At 40.0% G+C, this 21,372-nt stretch overlaps 1 protein-coding gene and 1 pseudogene across 1 annotated transcript; one reads left to right on the forward strand and one right to left on the reverse strand.

Moving 5' to 3' along the window:
- Positions 1-1,437: 1,437 nt before the first annotated feature.
- On the reverse strand, positions 1,438-2,376 carry LOC114221370 (olfactory receptor 4F21-like). Its single transcript, XM_028119490.1, has one exon. The coding sequence runs from the start codon at positions 2,374-2,376 to the stop codon at positions 1,438-1,440; it is 939 nt and encodes a 312-aa protein (XP_027975291.1).
- A 16,114-nt stretch (positions 2,377-18,490) lies between these two features.
- LOC114221409 (profilin-1 pseudogene) lies at positions 18,491-18,927 on the forward strand (annotated as a pseudogene).
- Positions 18,928-21,372: the final 2,445 nt, after the last annotated feature.

The raw sequence follows: 21,372 nt of genomic DNA on the forward strand, positions 1-21,372 counted from the left end.
TTTGTAGATAGCATGGAAGAAGGTCATCAAAACTGAGAAGTGGTTTTAATGTTTTATTTCATTTTATTGAACAGGCACTTACATAACACTATAGATCAAGAATTGTTTAAGTACCTACAAATATTAACTTGGTCAATCCTTATAATCTTATGAGGAAGGTAACTTTACCATATCAATTAAGTCAAAAACAAATATCAGAAATTTCAGATGGTTCTGGGCACCTGGGTGGCTCAGTTGGTTAAGCGACTGCCTTCGGCTCAGGTCATGATCCTGGAGTCCCAGGATTGAGTCCCACATAGGGCTCCCTGCTCAGCAAGGAGTCTGCTTCTCCCTCTGACCCTCTTCCCTCTCGTGCTATCTCTCATTCTCTCTCTCTCAAATAAATAAATAAAATCTTTTAAAAAAAAGAAATTTCAGATGGTTCAACTTACCTCTATTTTACAGATGACAGAATTTAGGCATAAAGAGGTTAAGCAATTTATGTGTTAGTAAAATGCAAAGCTAAGTTTTTACATCAGGCGGTCTGGCTCAAGAGTGTGTACTTGTAACCATGGCACTATAAAAGGAAAGAGTTTACCTAACTCTGAGGTATCATTGCTGATTTCAATATAATTAGGGCAAGAATTAGCACTACCTAGGACAGAATTATTAAGTAGGTCATGGTCTTTGTCCATTACCTGGCCCCCATTATTTAAATCCCATGACAGTACAGGAATACAGCTTTTGAAAGAACTGGAGTAATTATAAGGCTTAATTCATGCATTAGTTGAAAAGTTTAAGAAGCTATAACCCAGTGATCCAATTTCAGGTTGATGTTGTTATAAAACACACACACACACACACACACACACACACACACACACATGCACACACAAAGAAAATTCAAAATAACTTTAGCTCTTTGCTTTTTTACTAAAGGGCAATATATATTGAAAGGTAAGAGATAGACAACAATATCTTTTTAAAATGCTCTTTTTGTCTTTTATCTATTTTCTTCACACACTTTGGCTACTCCCACACATCTCACTGTAGAACCTCTAAAGAAAAAAAAACCTATCTCTAATATTTTTAATATTTCCAAAGCACTTTTCTTCAGGTTCTGCATTACAAACCCCAAAAATAAATCTGACAAGTGAGGATTTTCCTTGGAACACAGAGTAGGAAAAGAGATAGAAAGTCCTGTCCAAAATCCTCCTTATCAAGGAGAGGTGAGAAAATGCGGAAACAATTATATATTAATACTTCTTATTCCATCACACTACATAAGAAAGAACACCATATCCTCCTTGATTATGGGCAGAAAACTCATTAAGAAAATCCTATAATTAATAATTAAACTAGTAAGTAGAGCATCCCTGTGCTGTGTTTCATTGGATTCATGTCTGCAGCACAGTCAGGGAATGTTAGAGATGCTTGTCTTTCTTGATTCAAAATCACTTAAAATAGCTTCCTGGAGCTCAACACCTGACTGAATATCGTCCTCATTGCCACTTTCATCTCTTTATTCCTAAAAGTGTAGATGGCAGGGTTCAGAAATGGGGTAATAATTACATCAAAAATGGCAAGGAACTTATCCACTGGCACTGTGGGAAATGGCCATGAGTACACAAAAATACATGGACCAAAAAATAAGACCACAACTGTGATGTGAGCTGACAGAGTAGAGAGAGCCTTGGACAAGCCACCTGAAGAACGTTGCCAAACAATGACCAAGATGAAGATATAGGAAATAACCAAAATGAAAAAAGTTCCCAGAGAGATGAAACCACTATTGGCAGTGACCATGAGCTCCAATCTGTAAGTGTCTGTGCAGGCAAGACTAATAAATCGAGGAAGATCACAGTAAAAGCTGTCCACTTCATTGGGGCCACAAAATGGCAGGTTTACAACAAATACAAGTTGGATCAATGAGTGGATGATTCCAATGGTCCAGGCTACCACCAAGAGTAAAATACAAGTTCTGAAGTTCATGATGGTCAGGTAGTGGAGAGGCCTGCATATAGCAACATAACGGTCAAGGGCCATGGCAATGAGCAGAACCATCTCAGTTCCTCCAATAACATGAATGAAAAACATCTGAGCAATGCAGCCTTGGAAAGAGATTACTTTTCTCTCCTTGAAAAGATCAGAAATCATCTTGGGAGCTGCAATGGAGGAAACCCACATGTCAATAAAGGAGAGGTTGGCCAGCAGGAAGTACATGGGGGAGTGTAAATGGGAGTCAGAGATCACTGTGAGCACAATGAGGAGGTTTCCTAAAATACCCGTTATATAGAACACAGAGAAAACTAGAAATAGAACAAGCTGCATCTCCAAAGAACTGGTGAGTCCCACCAACACAATCTCAGACACCACCGAATTATTTCCTCCCCCCATGGTTTCAGTCACTTTGGGCTCCAAATTTGCCTGAAAGAACAGGAAAAAAATAACAAATTGGGATTACTGGCCATATCCATCAAGGTTCCATTAGAGAAGCAGACCATTAGGAGATAATATACTAAGGTATTTCTTAGTGATTTGACCTTGCATAATCATGGAAGCTGATTCACCAGTTTCTGTTAAGTCTATTGTCTTTGCATCTGATGCCGTAGCTTGATGTCCACAGGACAGGCCCCCAGGAAGGGAAGATGGATGTAAATTGAAGGAAAACAAAAATAAACTGGAACACACAAGTAAAAGCTAAAGTCCTCAGGGACAGACGAAAATTAGTGTCAGTGTTCATTGCCTCTAACCTCAATGGTATAGATGTACTGCAGAAGCCAGGGCCCTCCACCACAGAGCTGAACACACAGTGGGCCCACAAGTCAGAGAAGCTCAAGAAGGATCCCAAAGAGGGTGTGGCAGTTGCGGTCCTGGCCACTGCCTCACCCCAATGAGATAAGCCAGCAGAGAAATGACAACGTGTATGAGCTATAAATATGGCTGCTGTTTCACTTCAACCTAGAAATATTGCAAAAGAATCTCCTTTACAATGTATTCTAGTTGGAAACATAGAGAAAAAGGAATTCTAGAGCATGTAGGTCAATCTAGGCAAGCTGACACAATACAAAGCCACCATACTGTCTATTTAAAAGAATATAGGGGTGCCTGAGTGGCTCAGTCAGTTAAGTGTTGGACTCTTGTTTTCAGTTCAGCTCATTATTTCAGGGGCATGAGATCAAGCCCTGTGTCTGGCTGGGCACTCATCAGGGAGTCTGCTTCTCCTCTCCCTCTGCTCCTCCCCCTGCTCACACACGCTCTCTCTCTCTCAAATAAATAAATCTTTAAAAAATAGATTTCTAAGAGAATGTAAAAATTTTGAAAATTACCACCTCTATTCATTTGGTCAAACCAAATTTAAGTGGCACTTAAGTAGACTTGACAAAGGCTCTAAATCTATTAGTCCTAATCTCACTTCATCTCCCACCAACTTCCCTTGTTATTACTGACTCTGTTTAAAATTTCACCATGGGTTCTCCTCTGATGTCAGAAAGCCACTTCAAGAGAGAAATGGAAAAGAATTTAAATAGAGTTTTGTAGTGAAAGGAAAACAAAGGTACTAAGTATTATACGGCAATAAATTGTTGCTTCTACTAGCCCACAGGGACTTCAAAATGCCTAAAAACATAAAAAGGAAAAAACTGGCAGAACTACAAAAGAAATAGGGACATTCTGTATACTTGTGGAAATAGTGGAAGAGTGAAACACATTTCCTTCAGTGAACAATAGGACAAACCAACAAAATATCAGTCGGCATAATGAAGGTTTAAAAACATGATTAATCAGGGGCGCCTGGGTGGCTCAGTTGGTTAAGCGACTGCCTTCGGCTCAGGTCATGATCCTGGAGTCCCGGGATCGAGTCCCGCATCGGGCTCCCTGCTCAGCGGAGAGTCTGCTTCTCCCTCTGACCCTCTCCTCTCTCATGCTCTCTCTCTAGCTCATTCTCTCTCTCAAATAAATAAATAAAATCTTTAAAAAAAATAAATAAAATAAATAAAAACATGATCAGTCAAATTGAATTATATAGTTCGCTGTCCCCAATATATGCAGAATACTCAACTATTTATAGAGCATTAAGAAAACTTTACCATATGCTGTATTATAGAGCAAATCTTAACAAATTTCAAAAGATTGCTACCATGCAAACCATATTCCAGCCCCAGAGCAATTAAGGTATAACAACTAACCAAAATGTAACTATAAAATCTTCATATGTTTGGAAATTAGGTAACACACTTTTAAATAACTCTTGGGTCAAAGATGAAATCACAATGGAAATAAGAAAACATTTTAAACTGAGTTATAAAATATTTTATACCAAATCCAGTAAGATGAAGCAAAAGCTGTATTTAGAGGAAAATATATAGTCTAACTGCTTATATTAGAGAAAGAAAAAAGGCTTAAAATTAATCTAAAACTTAATGAGCTAAGTATCCATCTTTAAAAGTAGTAAACACAACCGCAAAACAAAAACATTTTCTATTAATGAAAGAGAAACCAAAAATAAACTACAGAGAATCTACAAAAACAAAGGCTGTTCCTTGAAAAGACAAGTAAAATTGATAAGCCTTTGATGAAATGAATCAAGCAGAAAAAAAGAGAGATGGCACATAGAACTAATATCAAGAACAAAAGAGGAATATAAATAGAGATGCTACAGACATTGAAAGCATAATAAGAGACTATAATAAACAACTTTATGCCAACATATTCTAAAATTTTGATAACATCAGCAAATATCTAGTAAAACATAACTTACCAAAATTCACCGTGCTGGACACTCTAGAGCCACTGTCCTTCTCTACCCTGCTCCACACCTCTGGGGAGGGCCTTTAAGGACTGCATAAACTGGGCTCCCGGGCTCTCACTGTTGGCTACTTTTGATCAATGAGAGGCACTAACAAGAAACAAGAGGCCAGGGAGAGTGAAAGATAAGAATACCAGTCGCGGGGCGCCTGGGTGGCTCAGTCGTTAAACGTCTGCCTTCGGCTCAAGTCATGATCCCAGGGTCCTGGGATCGAGCCCCGCATCGGGCTCCCTGCTCGGCGGGAAGCCTGCTTCTCCCTCTCCCACTCCCCCTGCTTGTGTTCCCTCTCTCGCTGTGTTTCTCTCTGTCAAGTAAATAAATAAAATCTTAAAAAAAAAAAAAGAATATCAATCGCCTGACAGTCCCCTCCAGGCCCCGGGCTGGCAATGTCTGCATTTCTTTTTAACAGGGCAGCCCTCTCCTACATCTGTAACTTCCTTTGCAGATCCCAGCAACCACCCTGGGATGCTTCACCATGCCTTACTGGTTTCCCTTAATCCCATCCTCATCTTTCTAAATAGTCTACTTATTGTGAATCTTCCCTCTATTACTCTACTTAAGTGTGCTGTTTTCTGTGGGGACCACAATTAATAAGATAGGAAACCTAAATAATCCTATAACTGCATTAAAGAGATTAAAAAATTTAAGTTGAATTTTAAAAATCTTCCAGCAAACACAATTCCGGTTTTTATGGCAAAATCTACCAAAAATTCAAGGAACCAATAACTATAATTCTACTGAAACTGCAAAGAAAGAGAGAAAATTTTCTTCCCTACCTTATTTTATGAGACTAACATAATGTCCATACTAAAATTTGACCAGAGCAGTATGAGAAAAAAAAAATTTCAGGGCAGTATCACCCCCGGATTTGATTTTTTTAAGATTTATTTATTTATTTGAGAGAAAGCACACTCCCGAGTGGGGGTGGGAGGCAGAAGCAGACAGAGAGGAAGAGAGAATCCCAAGCAGACTCCCCACTGAGAGTGGAGCCCTACTGGGGCTCGATCCCACAGCCCCAAGATCACAACCTGAGCCGAAATCAAGAGTAAGACACTTAACCGAAGGAGACACCCACACGCCCCCATCACCCATGGATTTAGATGCAAAATTAATAAAAATAATTTTGCTAAAAGGAGGAAAAGTGGGGCAGTATAGCAGTCTGGGTTTCCCAAAAGCAAGCACTGAGGTGGAGGTTAGTGTACAAGATGATCATGAGAGATTAACACCTTTAAGGAGAAGTCAGAGGAGGCAGGATTGGGCAAAAGACAAAGTCTAACTGCGATGCAAAGCCAACAAATCCCCACCTTGCTGAGCCCTGTAGGGAGTTTTGCTCCATGAGAGTGCCCCATGTGGGCTGGAAATAGCTCGGCATTTATACTTCCCTTCACTCAGTCTTCCAGCACATATGGGCTGCTCTGGTCAGGGTGTGACCTCAAGGCTATCTGCTGATGGCACTCCCCATGGCTGGGCAGCAAATCCCTCCTTGAAGGAAAACCCAGGTGGCAGGGAGGGCAGGAGATGAAGGATTCTAGTCTAGACATGCAAAGTGTTAAGTGAAAGGTGGACATCCAGTAGTATTCTTCTTTAAACAATGCACATTTATTTTGCTTTTGCCTACTTTGCATACATAAATAACAGAATAATAGGAAAGGAAAAAGCAAGGGATTTTTTTAAAGATTTTATTTGTCAGAGAGAGAAAGAGAGAGAGCACATGCAGGGGGAGAGGCAGGCAGAGGGAGAAGCAGACTTCCCACTGAGCAGGGAATCCAATGGGGAACTTCATCCCAGGACCCCAGGATCATGACCTGAGCCAAAGGCAGACACTTAACTGACGGAGCCATCCAGGCATCCCAAAGCAAGGGATTGTTAACACAAAAACCACATGGAGGTTAACTGTAGAAAGGAAGGAGAGGAACAAAAACAGAGAAACACAGGAGCTTTATAAGGCACTAGAAAAACTCTTTTAACCTGAGTAATGAGTGCACAGGAATTCACATTACTTTTAATATACCTATGTTTATACACTCCTCTGTATGTAGAATATTTCACAATTTTTAAAAAAATAACAGAAAAAGAAGATGGATAGGGATATTCCAGACGGGGGGAACAGCATGTGCAAAGGTACAGCAGTGAGAGTGAGCAGCAGTTTTGGGTGGAGAACAATGACTTTTATGGCTTCTGTGCAAGGTTGTGTAGGAGGAACATAGGAGATAAAAGGTAAAGATAAGTAGAAAACAGATTGCAGAGGCCCTAGAAAGCCAGACTATGGGGAATGAAATACTCCATAATGGAGATTTAAGTTGAAGAACTTGATACCTGTAAAGTAGTGTTGGTTTTTTTAAAGGAGCTAAGGCTAGAGAGGTGACTTAGAAATCATCTGCATAGATGTGATCACTGAAGCCACAAGAAATATATGTATCTAGAGGAAAAGTCAAATATGCTATGAGAAAAGCCCAAGATTTAAAGTCTGGGAAAAAGGGACACCTGGGTGGCTCAGTTGTTAAGCGTCTGCCTTCACCTCAGGTCATGATCCCAGGGTCCTGGGATCGAGTCCCACATCAGGCTCCCTGCTCCATGGGAAGCCTGCTTCTCCCTCTCCCGCTCCCCCTGCTGGTGTTCTCTCTCTCACTGTGTCTCCTCTGTCAAATAAATAAATAAAATCTAAAATAAATAAATAAATAAATAAATAAAATAAGTCTGGGAAAAAGAAACAAAAACAGGGAAAGAAACAGTTCCAGAGAACCAGAGAGTTCAGAACTCTAGAAGTCAAGAAATGAGATTATTTCAGAAGGTGAATAGTGTTGCAGTGGAATCAAGAGGAATAAGAATTAATTCAGCGTTTCTGGGATCAACAAAAGAAAACTGGTATTTGAAAGCAAGGCACTGCTAGGAATTCTTCACTAATGTATTCCTAGTGCCTAGAATTTAACACATCGGATGTGCTCCATGAATATTTATGGAATAAATGAATAATAGAGGGAGGAACTCAGACTGCCCAGGGTTAAGGTAAACGTAGGCTGTTAAGAAAGTTAGTCTCTTGAGAGTATACAATTTAAAAATAAAGGAGGAGAAGGATACATGGAGAGAGCCCAAAATAAAGGGACTTTTTAATGATTAAATAAACAGGAGAAATGAGTGTTTCATAGGAACCAGTGGGGGAGAATATGAAAGCGCACAACAGCCAGAGGTAATTGGTCATAAGGCTCTGGAGTAGCAGAAATGGATGAAATAAAAAATAAAGATAAGAAGGCTTAGCCTTGCAAAATACAAGGGCCATGTATTCTAAGTCAGGAAAGGAAAAGGGAAAAAAAATTTGTGAAGACACAAACATGCTATAATAAGGCTTCTTGTTATAGTAAGAACACTAAAGTAGTAACAGGTGAATCTGAACTGTACTAGATCAGAAGGTCTGTCTTTTAGTGGATATACTGTCAATGAGGTTTTTGAACTATAGATTTTCAAGCAGATGTATAAAATGATTTCTGCCTATTACTGTCCCTTTTTTCATTTGATATCACCAGCAAATAAATAAAAGAGGGATGCCTGGATGGCTCAGTTGGTTGAGTGACTGACTGACTCTTGATTTCGGCTCAGCTCGTGATCTCACGGTCCTGGGATCGAGCCCCACATTGGGCTCCCCACTGAATGGGGAGTTTGCTTGTCTCCCTATCCCTCTGCCCCTCCCCCTGTTCGCACTCTCGAGCTCGCTCTCTCTCAAATAAATAAATAGACCTTTAAATAAGTAAATGAAAAGCCCTCAAACCAAGGAAAAGATCATCCGACATCCTGCAGTTTTGCTACTTAAAAAAGAAAAAAAAATCAAAATTTTCCATGATTTATCTAGAATCTGGTTGGGATGGAGTGGGATCCAGGGAAGCAGAGAAGAGAAACCAATAAGAAATAGAGGATGAACCAGTAGACCAGAGCTTCAAGATGATACAGTAGTGAGGACTGATGAGCCAAAAAAGGAAAATACAAGGTTCCTGCAAAATCCAGAGTGTTCCTGGTTCCCAGTCTCTGCCCGCCCCTCCTATTCTACAGCAAAATAGTATTCCAGAAACACTGGCTGTGCCTCTCTACTAATCCAAATTGGAGATTTCCCATTGACTGATAAACAACCCAGGTATTCTAGGGCCTCTGTGTTTGGGCCCCAGCACCAACTCGCCCTATGTTCAGCTAAACAGACCCTGCATCTCTGAAACTTTCCTCCTTTTCTTCAGACTCTCCCTTCCAAATAAAAAACGCTGCCTCATCTATCTTGAAATGTTGTTCATTTTTCACAGCCCCATTTAAGTGCCACCCAGTTCATGAAACCTCCCCAATTATCCTAGCAGGGAAAAAAAAATCTTGTTCGCTCTGCCGTAGCACTTCCTACTTAGCACAGCACCTTTTGTCCTGCAGTATAGTTACATGAGCATGACTTGGCTCCTGTGTTTCCAGGCACTAGAGGGCAGGACCTCTGCATTATTCATCTCTATTTTCATCCTAGGAGAGTTTCAGAGGGCAGAATTGTCCATTCTAGGAAGTCAATGTTTGCTAAATTAATTTGAATTAATTCCTTTGCAATTTCAACTTAACTGTTTAAAATAAGATATTTTAGAAGATGAAGATAAAGAAAACATACAAAGAGAAGAAGAATGATGGTAAGGAGTGGAGAGAAAAAACAATTTAATGATAAAGAAAACAAAAATTAAGTGAAGAAGTAAGTAATAGGGAAAGAGTGATAAAAAGAATCATGGAGAAGAGAAAGAAAAACGGAAACAGAGTGAAATTTCCCTCAAGTTCTGAGACTAGAGACTAACATGCCCAAATGGAAAAATACAGGAAAGGAATTAAAAATTAGCTTAAATATTGAAAATTCCAAAGTGCCCTAGCCATACACCCAGTAGAAGGCTTTTAGAAAGAAGCTAACCTCACAAAGACAAGGACCTGAGTTTTCCTTCTCAGAAAATATTTGGCAGAGGAAGCCTGGGTGGCTCAGTCATTAAGCGTTTGCCTTCGGCTCAGGTCATGATCCCAGGGTCCTGAGATGGAGTCCCCCATCGGGCTCCCTGCTCCACGGGAAGCCTGCTTCTCCCTCTCCCACTCCCCCTGCTTGTGTTCCCTCTCTCGCTGTGTCTCTCTCTGTCAAATAAACAAATAAAATCTTTAAAAAAAAAAAAGAAAGAAAATATTTGACAGAAAGCCTCATCTGCTGTGGAGAATGGCAGATCCTTAACTAGAAACCAAAGTTTTCCCCATTCTTTCTACTTCTTTTCTAATGAGACATTTCCCTAAGTGGTATTCCTCCCTTACTTACCTCTCCACCTCTCAGCTGTTCCTGCTCCAGAGGCAGTGATGGAACATAACTTTCGGTTTCTATCTCCTACTCCCACGAGTCCAGCTCATGGGGGGAAGAAACTGTGTATTTTTCTCTGTATTCCCAGAACTCTGGTTAATGTTGAAAACATAACAGAAGCTGGGGAAGTACTTTTTGTTGAATGAGACAATGGACATACAAATAACCCAGATATCAAGGTTTTCTGAATCCTTCAGGAAGACGAGGGTCCAATGAAATAAATTAGAATATTTCACCTCAGCAATTACTTCAGATTTTTTCTCCTCAGTCATTTATTATAATAACTAATTAAATGTCAGAGGAAAGAACATGCAATTCCTGCTTCTTTGGCAAACAGTGGCTAAATTGCATAATTCTGTTTGCTTGGTCCACATAGAAGTTGTGTTCCACCACCAAAACCAGACACTGTTACCAACTCTGGAGTGGATGTTTACTGCCAGACTAAATCTGACCTAAATCTACATATTCTATGTGCATCCTAATGTCATTTACACTCCTGTTTGCCTCCTGGATCGTGCCTGACTCTTCCACATCATGGTTCGTACCCTTGAATATGTGACACTGAATACCTCTCTATCCCTTTTAAAGACCAACATAGGGGCGCCCAGGTGGCTCAGTCGTTGAGCGTCTGCCTTCAGCTCAGGTCATGATCCCGGGGTCCTGGGATCAAGCCCTGCATTGGGCTCCCTGCTCCGCAGGAAGTCTGCTTCTCCCTCTCCCACTTGCCCTGCTTCTGTTTCCTCTCTCACTGTGTCTCTCTCTGTTGAATAAATAAATAAAATCTTTAAAAAAAAAAATAAAGACCAACATAAGTTCCCTGCAGAATATTTTTCAAACCCTGCCCATTGACTCAACTACTCTTCTCAACTCTTTCTCTTCTGAGTGCCCTCTTCCTCTGGACCACAACTAAATCACAGTTTGAAATCTTCAGTGGTGATTTCAAACTCTGATTTAGTACCAGAAAACATCTCAGTTGACAAAACACAACAAAATGATTGTATCTGTTCCGCCTGTCCTTCTCACCCACCTGTTTTCTAGCAGACCTGAAATAGCAGCATCCTCAGAAAACTCACACCTGGCATGTGGACCTATTTGAAATTCCCCCGGAGTGGAAAAGAGATAGCTAATTAGCAATACAGAGGGTAGTCAAAAATGGTACCACATAGCAGAGGGAAGACCAATATGATTTCAGTCTGTGCTGGGAATGGTCTCAGAATAAGACTGATTTTCCCAGAGCAATGTAAGAGGAGACAATTAAGGAGTCACGTAGGGGAAGAGCTCCCTCATGAATAAATAAGTTTTATCAGGTTGTTGTGGTTTTGTTTTTGTTTTTGTTTCATTTTGTTTTTTACCTCAGGGCTTGAGGTGAAGATGAAGTCCTAAGATTCATGAAAATATCTTTTGATTACTTTTTTTTAAATAGGCTCTATGCCCAGCATGGAGCCCAGTGAAGGGCTTGAACTAACAACTCCAAGATCAAGACCTGAGTTGAGCTTAAGAGTCAAACACTTAACTGACTAAGCCACCTAGGCGACCCTCTTTTAATTGCTTTTTTACTGAAAATCATCTTTACTCTTCTCCCATTTGTATACATATAAGACAGACACAAACACACAAAATTGGATATTTATTCTCTAGATATATGCATTTGGACAGGTTGAAAAAAGAAAAAACAGTATATTCTGGGGTTTAGAAAATACAACAATCCAAGGGGCCCCTGGGTGGCTCAGTCATTAAGCGTCTGCCTTCAACTCAGGTCTTGATCCCAGGGTCCTGGGATCGAGCCCCACATCAGGCTCCCTGCTCCGCGGGAAGCCTGCTTCTCCCTCTCCCACTCCCCCTGCTTGTGTTCCCTCTCTCACTGTGTCTCTCTCTGTCAAATAAATAAATAAATAAAATCTTTAAAAAAATTAAAAAAATACAACAATCCAAGAAAAAGAGCCAACTAAAACATAAAGACTCTTTGTTTTTGACACTATCCTGAATCTACCTATTCATCTATCTAAGGGTCTTATCAATATTCTTACCTCTAAATGCCCATTGCTCTTCCAAATAAATATTTATAAGATTTTTATGAATATGGTTATATTTCCTGTTTCACTTGTGACTTTTGTAGTATCTAATTAGTTCTTATGACAAAATATTTTTCTTTACACGTTCAAAGACCATTGATCAGGATGGTAGAGAAAAGGGTGAAAATTTTAAGGAATTCACATTATTTCTGAAAACACTAATTGAGATTCTAATATACCAAGTTCTGTTACAGATGATAATTATACAGAAGGAGGAAGAAGAGGAGACATGGAATCTCCCTCAAAGAATTCATAGTCCGTGAATGAGAGAAATGTAAAGAAATATTTTAAATAGAGGATAAATGTAGTATTAAAAGCTCCACATAGAAGATAAATAATAAGATATGAGTGGAAAGTATGAAAAGACTTCATCAAAAAGGTAATAGTTGGGTGATAATGTGACTTTGAGCAGTGACAGAAGGAGCAGCTCATATAAAGATATGAAAATCTAAAAAAAAAAGATATGAAAATCTGAAACAGCACAGCATTTACAGAGGCTTGCCAGCAGTTTGCTCGTGGAAGGCCATGGTTTGTGAACAAAGCTGAGAATTCTTAGAAATAACTGTGGGCACCTTGGGTTAATGAGAGAAGATGTGACCAAAAATCACAGATCAGCTTCCTGTCAAAGAGCACAGAAGATGGAGGGAGATTGACCATTTGACAATACATAGCAAAATGGGATTGTGATTCACCTTGTGTTTTTGGGTTTTTTTTTTTTAAGAAAAACAAAACCAGGGGCTCCTGGGTGGCTCAGTCTTTGGGCATCTGCATTCGGCTCAGGTTGTGGTCCCAGGGTCCTGGGATCAGGCTCCCCGCTCAGCAGGAAGCCCGTTTCTCCCTCTCGCACTCCCCCTACTTGTGTTCCCTCTCTCACTCTGTCTCTCTGTCAAATAAATAAATAAAATCTTAAAAAAAAAACAAAAACAAAAATAAACATTTTTAATTGAAGTATAATAAACATACAATGTGGCATTAGTTTCAGGTATACAATATATTGATTCAACAATTCTGTACATTACTCAGTGCTCACGAAATAAGTGTAGTCACAATCTGTCACAGACAACCTTGTTACGATGTTATTGACTTTATTCCCTATGCTGTACTTTTCATCTCCGTGACTTCTTTATTTTATAAATGAAAGTTTGTACCCCCCATTCCCCTTTATCTATTTCATCCATCCCCCTCACCTACCTCCCCTCCCCTCACCTACCCCCCATTCCCCTTTATCTACTTCATCCATCCCTCTCACCTACCTCCCCTCCTACCACCTACAATAACCAGTTTGTTCTCTGTATTTAAGAGTCTGTTTTTTTGTTTGTTTCCTGTTTCTTCATTTGTTTTGTTTTTTAGATTCCACATGTAAGTGAAATTATATGGTGTGTGTCTTTCTCTGTCTGACTTATTTCACTTAACATACCATCCTTTAGATACATCCATGTTGTCACAAATGGGAGAGTATCTTCCTTTTTCATGGCTGAATACTATTCCATCATGTATTTATAACACTTCTTCTTTATCCATTCATCTGCTGATGGACACTTAAGTTGTTTCTATATCTTGGCTACTGTAAATAATGCTGCAATAAACATAAGGGTGCATATATCTTTGTGAATTAGTGTTTTCATTTTCTTTGGGTAAATACCCAATAGTGGAATTACTGAATGGTAAGGTATTTCTATTTTTAATTTTTTGAGGAAACTCCATACTGTTTTCCACAGTGGCTTCATCAACATACATTCCCACCAACAGTGCACAAGGGTTCCTTTTTCTCCACATCCTCACCAACACTTGTTATTTCTTGTCTTTTTGATACTAGCCATTCTGACAGGTGTGAGGTGATATCTCATTGCGGTTTTGATTTGCATTTCCCTGATGATTAGTGATGTTGAGCATCTTTTTCATGTGTCTATTGACCATCTATATGTCTTCTCTGGAAAAATGTCTATTCAGGTCTTCTGCCCATTTTTTAAATTTATTTATTTATTTAAATAATCTCTACACTCAACATGGAGCTCAAATTTATGACCCTGAGATCAAGAGTCACACACTCTTCCGACTGAGCCAGCCAGGCACTCCTGCCCATTTTTAATCAGGTTATTTGTGATTTTGGTGTTGAGTTGTATAAGTTCTTCATATATTTTGGATATTAACCCCTTATCAGATATATCATTTGCAAATATCTTCTCCCATTCATTAGATTGCCTTTTTGTTTTGTTTCCTTTGCTATGCAGAAGCTTTTTATTTTGGTGTAGTCCTAATAGTTGAATTTTGTTTTTGTTTCTCTTGGCTGGGAAAACATCTAGAAAAATGTTGCTAAAGCCAACATGAAAGAGATTACTGCCTATGCTTTCCCCTAGGAGTTTTATAGTTTCAGGTCTTACGTTTAGGTCTTTAACCCATTTTGAGCTTATTTTTTGTGAATAGTGTAAGAAAATGATCCAGTTTCATTCTTTTGCATGTAGCTGTCCAGTTTTCTCAACACAATTTGCTGATGAGACAGTCTTTTCCCCATTGCATATTCTTGCCTCCTTTGTTATATATTAATTATATAAGTATGGGTTTATTTATAGGGTCTCTAATCTGTTCTATTGATCTATGTGTTTATTTTTGTGCCTGTCCCATATTATTCTGATTACCACAGGTTTGTAGTATATCTTGAAATCTAGGATTGTGTGATACCTTCAGTTTTGTTTTTTCTCAAGATCGCTTTGGCTATTGAGGGTCTTTTGTGGTTCTGTACAAATTTTAGGAATATTTGTTCTAGTTCTGTGAGAAATGCTATTGGTATTTTGGTATTTTGATAGGGATTGCACTGATTACTTAGTTTCTTAAGAGAAGCCATTTGTGGGGCACCTGCATGGTGCAGTCTGTTCAGGGTCTGACTCTTGGTTTTGGCTCAGGTTGTGATCTCAGGATCATAAGATCAGCGCCATGTCAGGCTCCGTGATCAGAGCAGAATCTGCTAAAGACTCTATCTCCCTCTCCCTCTGCCCCTGCCCGCCAGGCTTGTGCGCACTTTCCTTCTCTCTCTCTCTTCCTCTCTCTCTCAAATAAGTAAATAAATAAATCTTTAAAAAAAAGTCATTTGCTCTCATTCTATATGCAATGAATCTTTTTTATTTGGCTGCCTTTAAGTTTTTCTCATCACTGGTTTTCAACAATTTAATTGTTATATGCCTTGGTGAGATTTTCACATCCTTTTCTGGTATTTCCATCATTTCTGTCATTCCTGAATATGTTGATTTATTTTTCTTCTGGGGGTCATATTATTATGCTTCATAGTATGCCTGAATTTTTTTTTTTTTTTGCACAGTGTAGCTTTAATGAGTTAAGCACAGAGCTATTCCAACATGCTTTCACACATATGTTTAGAAATCCTTATATCTTCCTTTGGGTGCCTGGGTAACTCAATCCATTAAGCTGCTGACTCTTGGATCCTGCTTGGGTCATGATCTCAGAGTTCTGGGTTCCAGCCCTGAGTCTGGCTCTGTGCTCAGTTGCTCAGTGGGAAGTCTGCTTGATGATTCTCTCTCTCCCTCTCCCTCTACCTCTACCCATGCTCGTGTGCCCACTCTCTCTCTCTTTCTCTGTCTAAGATGAATAAATATATCTTTTAAAAAAATACTTATGTCTTCCAGGCACATATCCTAACATCAAACTGCTAAACCCTAAGCCCTAACTTAACTTTAACCCTAACCCAAACACTAACTCAAACCCAATGCTAACCCTAAAACCAACCCTAAACAAAACCCTAAAACAAACCCAAACGCTAATCCTGAACCACAAATCCTAACCCTCTGGAGAGGTTTCTGAATGGCAAAACACCAGGCACATATTCTCACCCTAACTCTAACCAGAACTCTTACAGTAACCCCAGCAGAAGTTTGGGGTTTTATTCTCTGTGATACCTCATCTGAAAATACCAGGCACATACCATACCCAAAACCATAACTGACTCCTACGTCTAACCACAAACCCTGAATACTATCCCTAAAATTTACCCTATCCATAACCCTAACACCTCACCTAACCCTAACCCTCTGGAGAGGTCTCTGAACTGTAAAATTCCAGGCATGTACCATAACCTTAACCCTAACCCAAACACCAACCCTAACCCTAACTGTAACCCTAATCCCTAACTTTAACCCTAACCCCTAACCTTTAACCACTAACATCTAATACTAATCACTTACTTTATAATTTTTTTCTTTTTGTATTTAGTTTTCAGTTTTTATTTAAATTCCAGTTCATTAATACAGTGTAATACTAGTTTCAAGTGTACAATATAGTGATTCAACACTTCCATACAACACGGGGTGCTCATCACAAGTGTGCTCCTTAATCCCCAGCACCTATTTATCCCATCCCCCCACCTCCCCTCTGGTAACCATCAGTTTGTTCGCTACAGTTAAGAGTCTGTTTCTTGGTTTGCCTCTCTGTTTTCTCCCCTTTGCTCATTTGTTTTGTTTCTTAAATTCCACATATGAGTGAAATCATATAGTATCTCTCTTTCTCTGAATGATTTATTTCACTTAGCACAATACTCTCTAGCTCTATCCATGCCGTTGCAAATTATGCCTGAGAATTTTTGCTTGGATGCTAGTTGCGATTTTTACATTGTTGATTATTGCATTTTATTGTATTCCTTTAAATAGTGTTAGATTTTGTCCTAGAATTTAGATCATTCAAATCTTCCACCCTGCTTTTTAAACAACTATTATAAGATTTGGTGAGATATTCTCTAAAGAATGATTACAAAGCTGGGGCGCCTTTGGCTCAGGTCATGACCCCAGGGTCCTGGGATGGAGCCCCGCATTGGGCTCCCTGCTCGGCGGAGAGCCTGCTTCTCCCTCTCCCACTCCCCCTGCTTGTGTTCCCTCTCACACTGTGTCTCTCTCTGTCAAATAAATAAATAAAATCTTTTTTAAAAAAGAATGCTTACACAGCATAACCAAGGCAGAAGGAAAATCAAATATTCCTTGGCTGATTCAGTCCAACCTAGAACGATTGTAAGAAATATAGAAAGCTAAAATGACTTTTGGGGTGTTCTTAGATTACTTGGAGAAGAACTTCTTTGTTCACTAGTTTCTTTAAGCTCATGAATGATTCTATTTCACAAGAAATACGCAAGAGCTCTTAAAAGCTAAAAAATAAACATTTTTTTCTTGTTTTGTGTTCTACAGAGGCCCCCTCAAAATATATTTCAGCCATGGTTACTAACAAAGCAAGAGATGAAATCTCTCACACTTTCAAGTGTTGCCTATTGGTCGTATAACCAGCCTTTCCCTTCCAGAAAAGTTAGTCCCTAAAACATTAAATTCAAGTAGCTATTCACAGTGTTTTTAAAATCATATCAAGAATATATCTTTTTATACTATATAATTAGCTTTCCATTTATGTAACAAGCTTATTGTCTCACTTGTGTTATGTACATATTGAGAACAGCTGATCAAAGTTCTGTTTACATGTTTCTTGATTTATTCTTTAGCTTTACCTCTTCCATGTGAATAATAATAAAAACATTTTAAAACCTGTTTTCATCTTTTCCATCATTGCATTGCTCTTCTCTACTTACTCTCCATAGCTTTTCTAAACCAGATTATTTTTTTTTAAACACATTCTTTTTTTAAGATTGTTTATTTATTTGAGAGAGAGACAGAGAGAGCACACGCAGGGGAGGGGCAGAGGGAGAGAGAAAGGGAGAAGCAGACTCCCTGCTGAGCATGGAGCTCCACTCAGGGCTTAACGAAGGGCTCAACCCAGGGCTCCATCCCACAACCCGAGATCACGACCTGAGCCGAAGTCAGATGCTTAACTGACTGAGCCACCCAGGTGCCCCTTAACCACATTCTTTTTAAGAAAATACAAAGCAGCAGTCTCTTAATGTAAAAACTAAGGCTGAATAAAAAAATATTTCCCCCTGGTTCTTACAAGTGATGTACTATTAAGACATCACAATCTCATACAAGCACTCTCTACTAACTCCTCATTCCCACATGAGAATAAGGAGAACTCTTAATAGCAGCACACTTGGCTACCAGGCTAATAACCTCTCTGGACTACCTCTGATCCTACTACCTCTCATAATGCTTCCTGCTCAGGATGGCTTTTTCAAATCCCTACTTCCTTCTCTGCGTGAAGCATTTTTCTCTAAGAAAACCGTATTGTCGGCACAGCCAGCAGAGCCGCGGTCCGGACGGCAGCTCGTGCCCCGAGCTCTCCGCCTCCCCCCGCCCGCCAGCCCGAGGCCCCCCGAGCCCTGGCCGCGACCCCCGCAGCAGCGCCGAGAGCAGCGCCCGTAGCAGTGCCATGGCCGGGTGGGACGCCTACATCGACAACCTCATGGTGGACGGGACCTGTCAGGACGCGGCCATCGTGGACTCTGAGGTCTTACCCTCCGTCTGGGCCGCCGTCCCCGGGAAAACCTTCGTCAACATCACACCAGCTGAGGATGGTGTCCTGGTTGGCAAAGACAGATCAAGTTTTTTCGTGAACGGGCTGACACTTGGGGGCCAGAAATGTTCTGTTATCCGGGACTCACTGCTGCAGGATGGGGAATTTACCATGGATCTTCGTACCAAGAGCACTGGGGGAGCCCCCACTTTCAACATCACTGTCGCCATGACTGCCAAGACGCTAGTCCTGCTGATGGGCGAAGAAGGTGTCCACGGTGGTATGATAACAAGAAATGCTATGAAATGGCCTCCCACCTGGGGCGTTCCCAGTACTGACCTCGTCCGTCCCTTCCCCCCACCACTCCCACGGCTTTTGTACCCCTCTCCTTCCCAGATACACACATACAGCATTTTTATTTGGAGGACCATTACCCCACACCCCTTACTGCTGCCAAAACCACATGGGCTAGGGGCTGGGGCTGGATGGACAGACACCTCCCCCTACCCAAACTCCTCCTGTGTGTGGTTAGAAAACTTTTTTGTTTTTTGGTTTGTTTGTTTTTTTCCTGAATAAAAAAGATTCTACTAAAAAAAAAATTGTGTTGTCTTAGGAAGGCTCATGTATTGTTAAGGGAAGAAAAGACTACTTGCCTGCTGGCTAGATCAACCTCAGAGATCTCTGGGATTATGAATTCCATATCAGACTATGCTAGCTAGCATCCCAGGCACAACTTTGTCCTGTCTTCCTCCTTCCCCTCGTAACAGTGTGACTCAAAGGAAAGTCGCACTTCAAGGTTGACGTCTTTACATGTACCTGGCCCTCTAATGTTGAATGACGAAAAAATGTTATCCCTTAGCAGTTTCCTATACTTCAAAAATATTTTTAAATCATCCCCAAATCATGCTTTGAAAACTTAAGATATTTGGACTGGACTAAATAGAAGAGAAACATCCCTTTCATCTTGGATGGATTTTCTCCTTACTTATTAGATACTTGGGTTGACAAAAAGAGGAGTAAGGGAGGGGAACCAATGTAATATACGGAAGGAGACTTGGACTGAGGGTCCTAGTTCTGTCACCTGTGTTCAATGTAACCATGCGGAAGTCACTGCACCTACCTGAGACTTAGGTCTCTCATATTTAAATTAAGGGGAAAGGGCAGAGAATTGAACTAGATAAGCATTGACAGTCTCTTCCAGGTTTAACATTCTGTATTGTACATAAATATATTTAAGGTATCTGATGAAATAGAAAACAAACACCAACAACCAAAAAACTGGGGGGGGGATTTTTTTTTTTAAACCTTCGAAAAGGGGACAATTACCTGTTAAGAACTACTACTGTGTGCCAGCCCTGGGAATTTAGCAAAGAAAGAAGCAGATATGTCCCTGCCCTCATCCACTCTAATGGCAGAGAGGAGGACAAAGAGTAAAAATATAAACATGATTCCTTTCATGCCATAATTAATGACTAAACTGATTGTATGAGTTATGAATACTTTGACTAGAGCTACCTAATCTAATCTGGGCATTAGAAAAGGTTTCCCTAGGAAACTCATTTAAGCTGAGACCTGACTCAGAGATTTTCAGAACATGAAGCATTTTTTTAAATAAGAAAAGTGGGGAAAAGAGGAGAGAGAGAAATTATAATGGAAAGAACCCGAGGGAAGCTGAAAAAGAGAAAAAATAAAAATTATATAAGGGTGGCCAAGATTTTCATAATATCTACTTTGGTGTTAGAAATCCTAAAATTTAGGGCACCTCGGTGGCTCAGTCGTTAAGCATCTGCCTTCGGCTCAGGTCTTGATCCCAGGGTCCTGGGATCGAGCCCCACATCGGGCTCCCTGCTCAGCAGGAAGCCCACTTCTCCCTCTCCCACTCCCCCTGTTTGTGTTCCCTCTCTTGCTGTGTCTCTCTCTGTCAAATAAATAAATAAAATCTTAAAAAAAAAGAAATCCTAAAATTTAGCCAAATTTCAAAATTATCCTGGACAATGATTACTACATAGGCTTCTATTCTGGTAGGTAAGGTTGCTAATACAGTTCTGGATATAAATAATAATATTTTGTATGGAGACTACATTATGTATGTCATCAACCTAGGTTTTTATTTACTTGGTCGTGAGGTACACAGACAACAAATACCTTTCTGTGTCTGAGATGAGCTAAGACCCTGGCTCTCAGGAAAGGGACAAGGAGCAGCACATCTGCTTGGAATGATAGAGACTGGATTGAGACTCCCTTGCAATCACAAACAGTTCGTTCAACCTTATATATACTCATAGAAAATAAACTATCTAGGAGAGAAAACCCCCAGACCCTCTATGTGACAACAGTAAGCTTAACAGCTAGTTTACCCCCTTCCAGCCTGTGGCTAGAGCTGTCTCTCCTTCTTTCCTGGTTTGAGGGTCCCAAGGGACTGTGGGTCTCCATGGTACATCAAGCCTCCCCTTTGTTTCAAGATGTCTTCAAAAAGAACAAGTATCTTGATTAGGAACTTGAGACTTACACAAAACTATGCCTTTCAGAGCTTCCATTGTACTCTACATTTACCTATAAACAAACCAACAACTAGAAATAAGTATCAAACCAGAGGAAAGTTAGGAGGTTTTAGAGTCTATAGCTAGTTGAATACTTGTGTCAATGGAAGTAATTTCAGTTTGTGGCAAAATAGCATATGGTTGGTGTGATTTTCCTAGCCTTGAGTAGGTAACAGAAGAATTCAGATGTTTAGTATGTGATCTTTCAGGAGATTCTCTTGTGAGTAAAGATAAAGACAAGTG

Source organism: Eumetopias jubatus, unplaced genomic scaffold (genome assembly GCF_037043125.1).
Source record: "Eumetopias jubatus isolate StellerSeaLion01/CBP00866 unplaced genomic scaffold, mEumJub1_p1.0 scaffold_7, whole genome shotgun sequence".
In the NCBI taxonomy this organism is placed as follows: domain Eukaryota; kingdom Metazoa; phylum Chordata; class Mammalia; order Carnivora; family Otariidae; genus Eumetopias; species Eumetopias jubatus.

Bases quoted from the DNA above. Each gene is read 5' to 3' on its own strand.
- LOC114221370 (XM_028119490.1), bottom strand. From the start codon at position 2,376: ATGGGGGGAGGAAATAATTCGGTGGTGTCTGAGATTGTGTTGGTGGGA.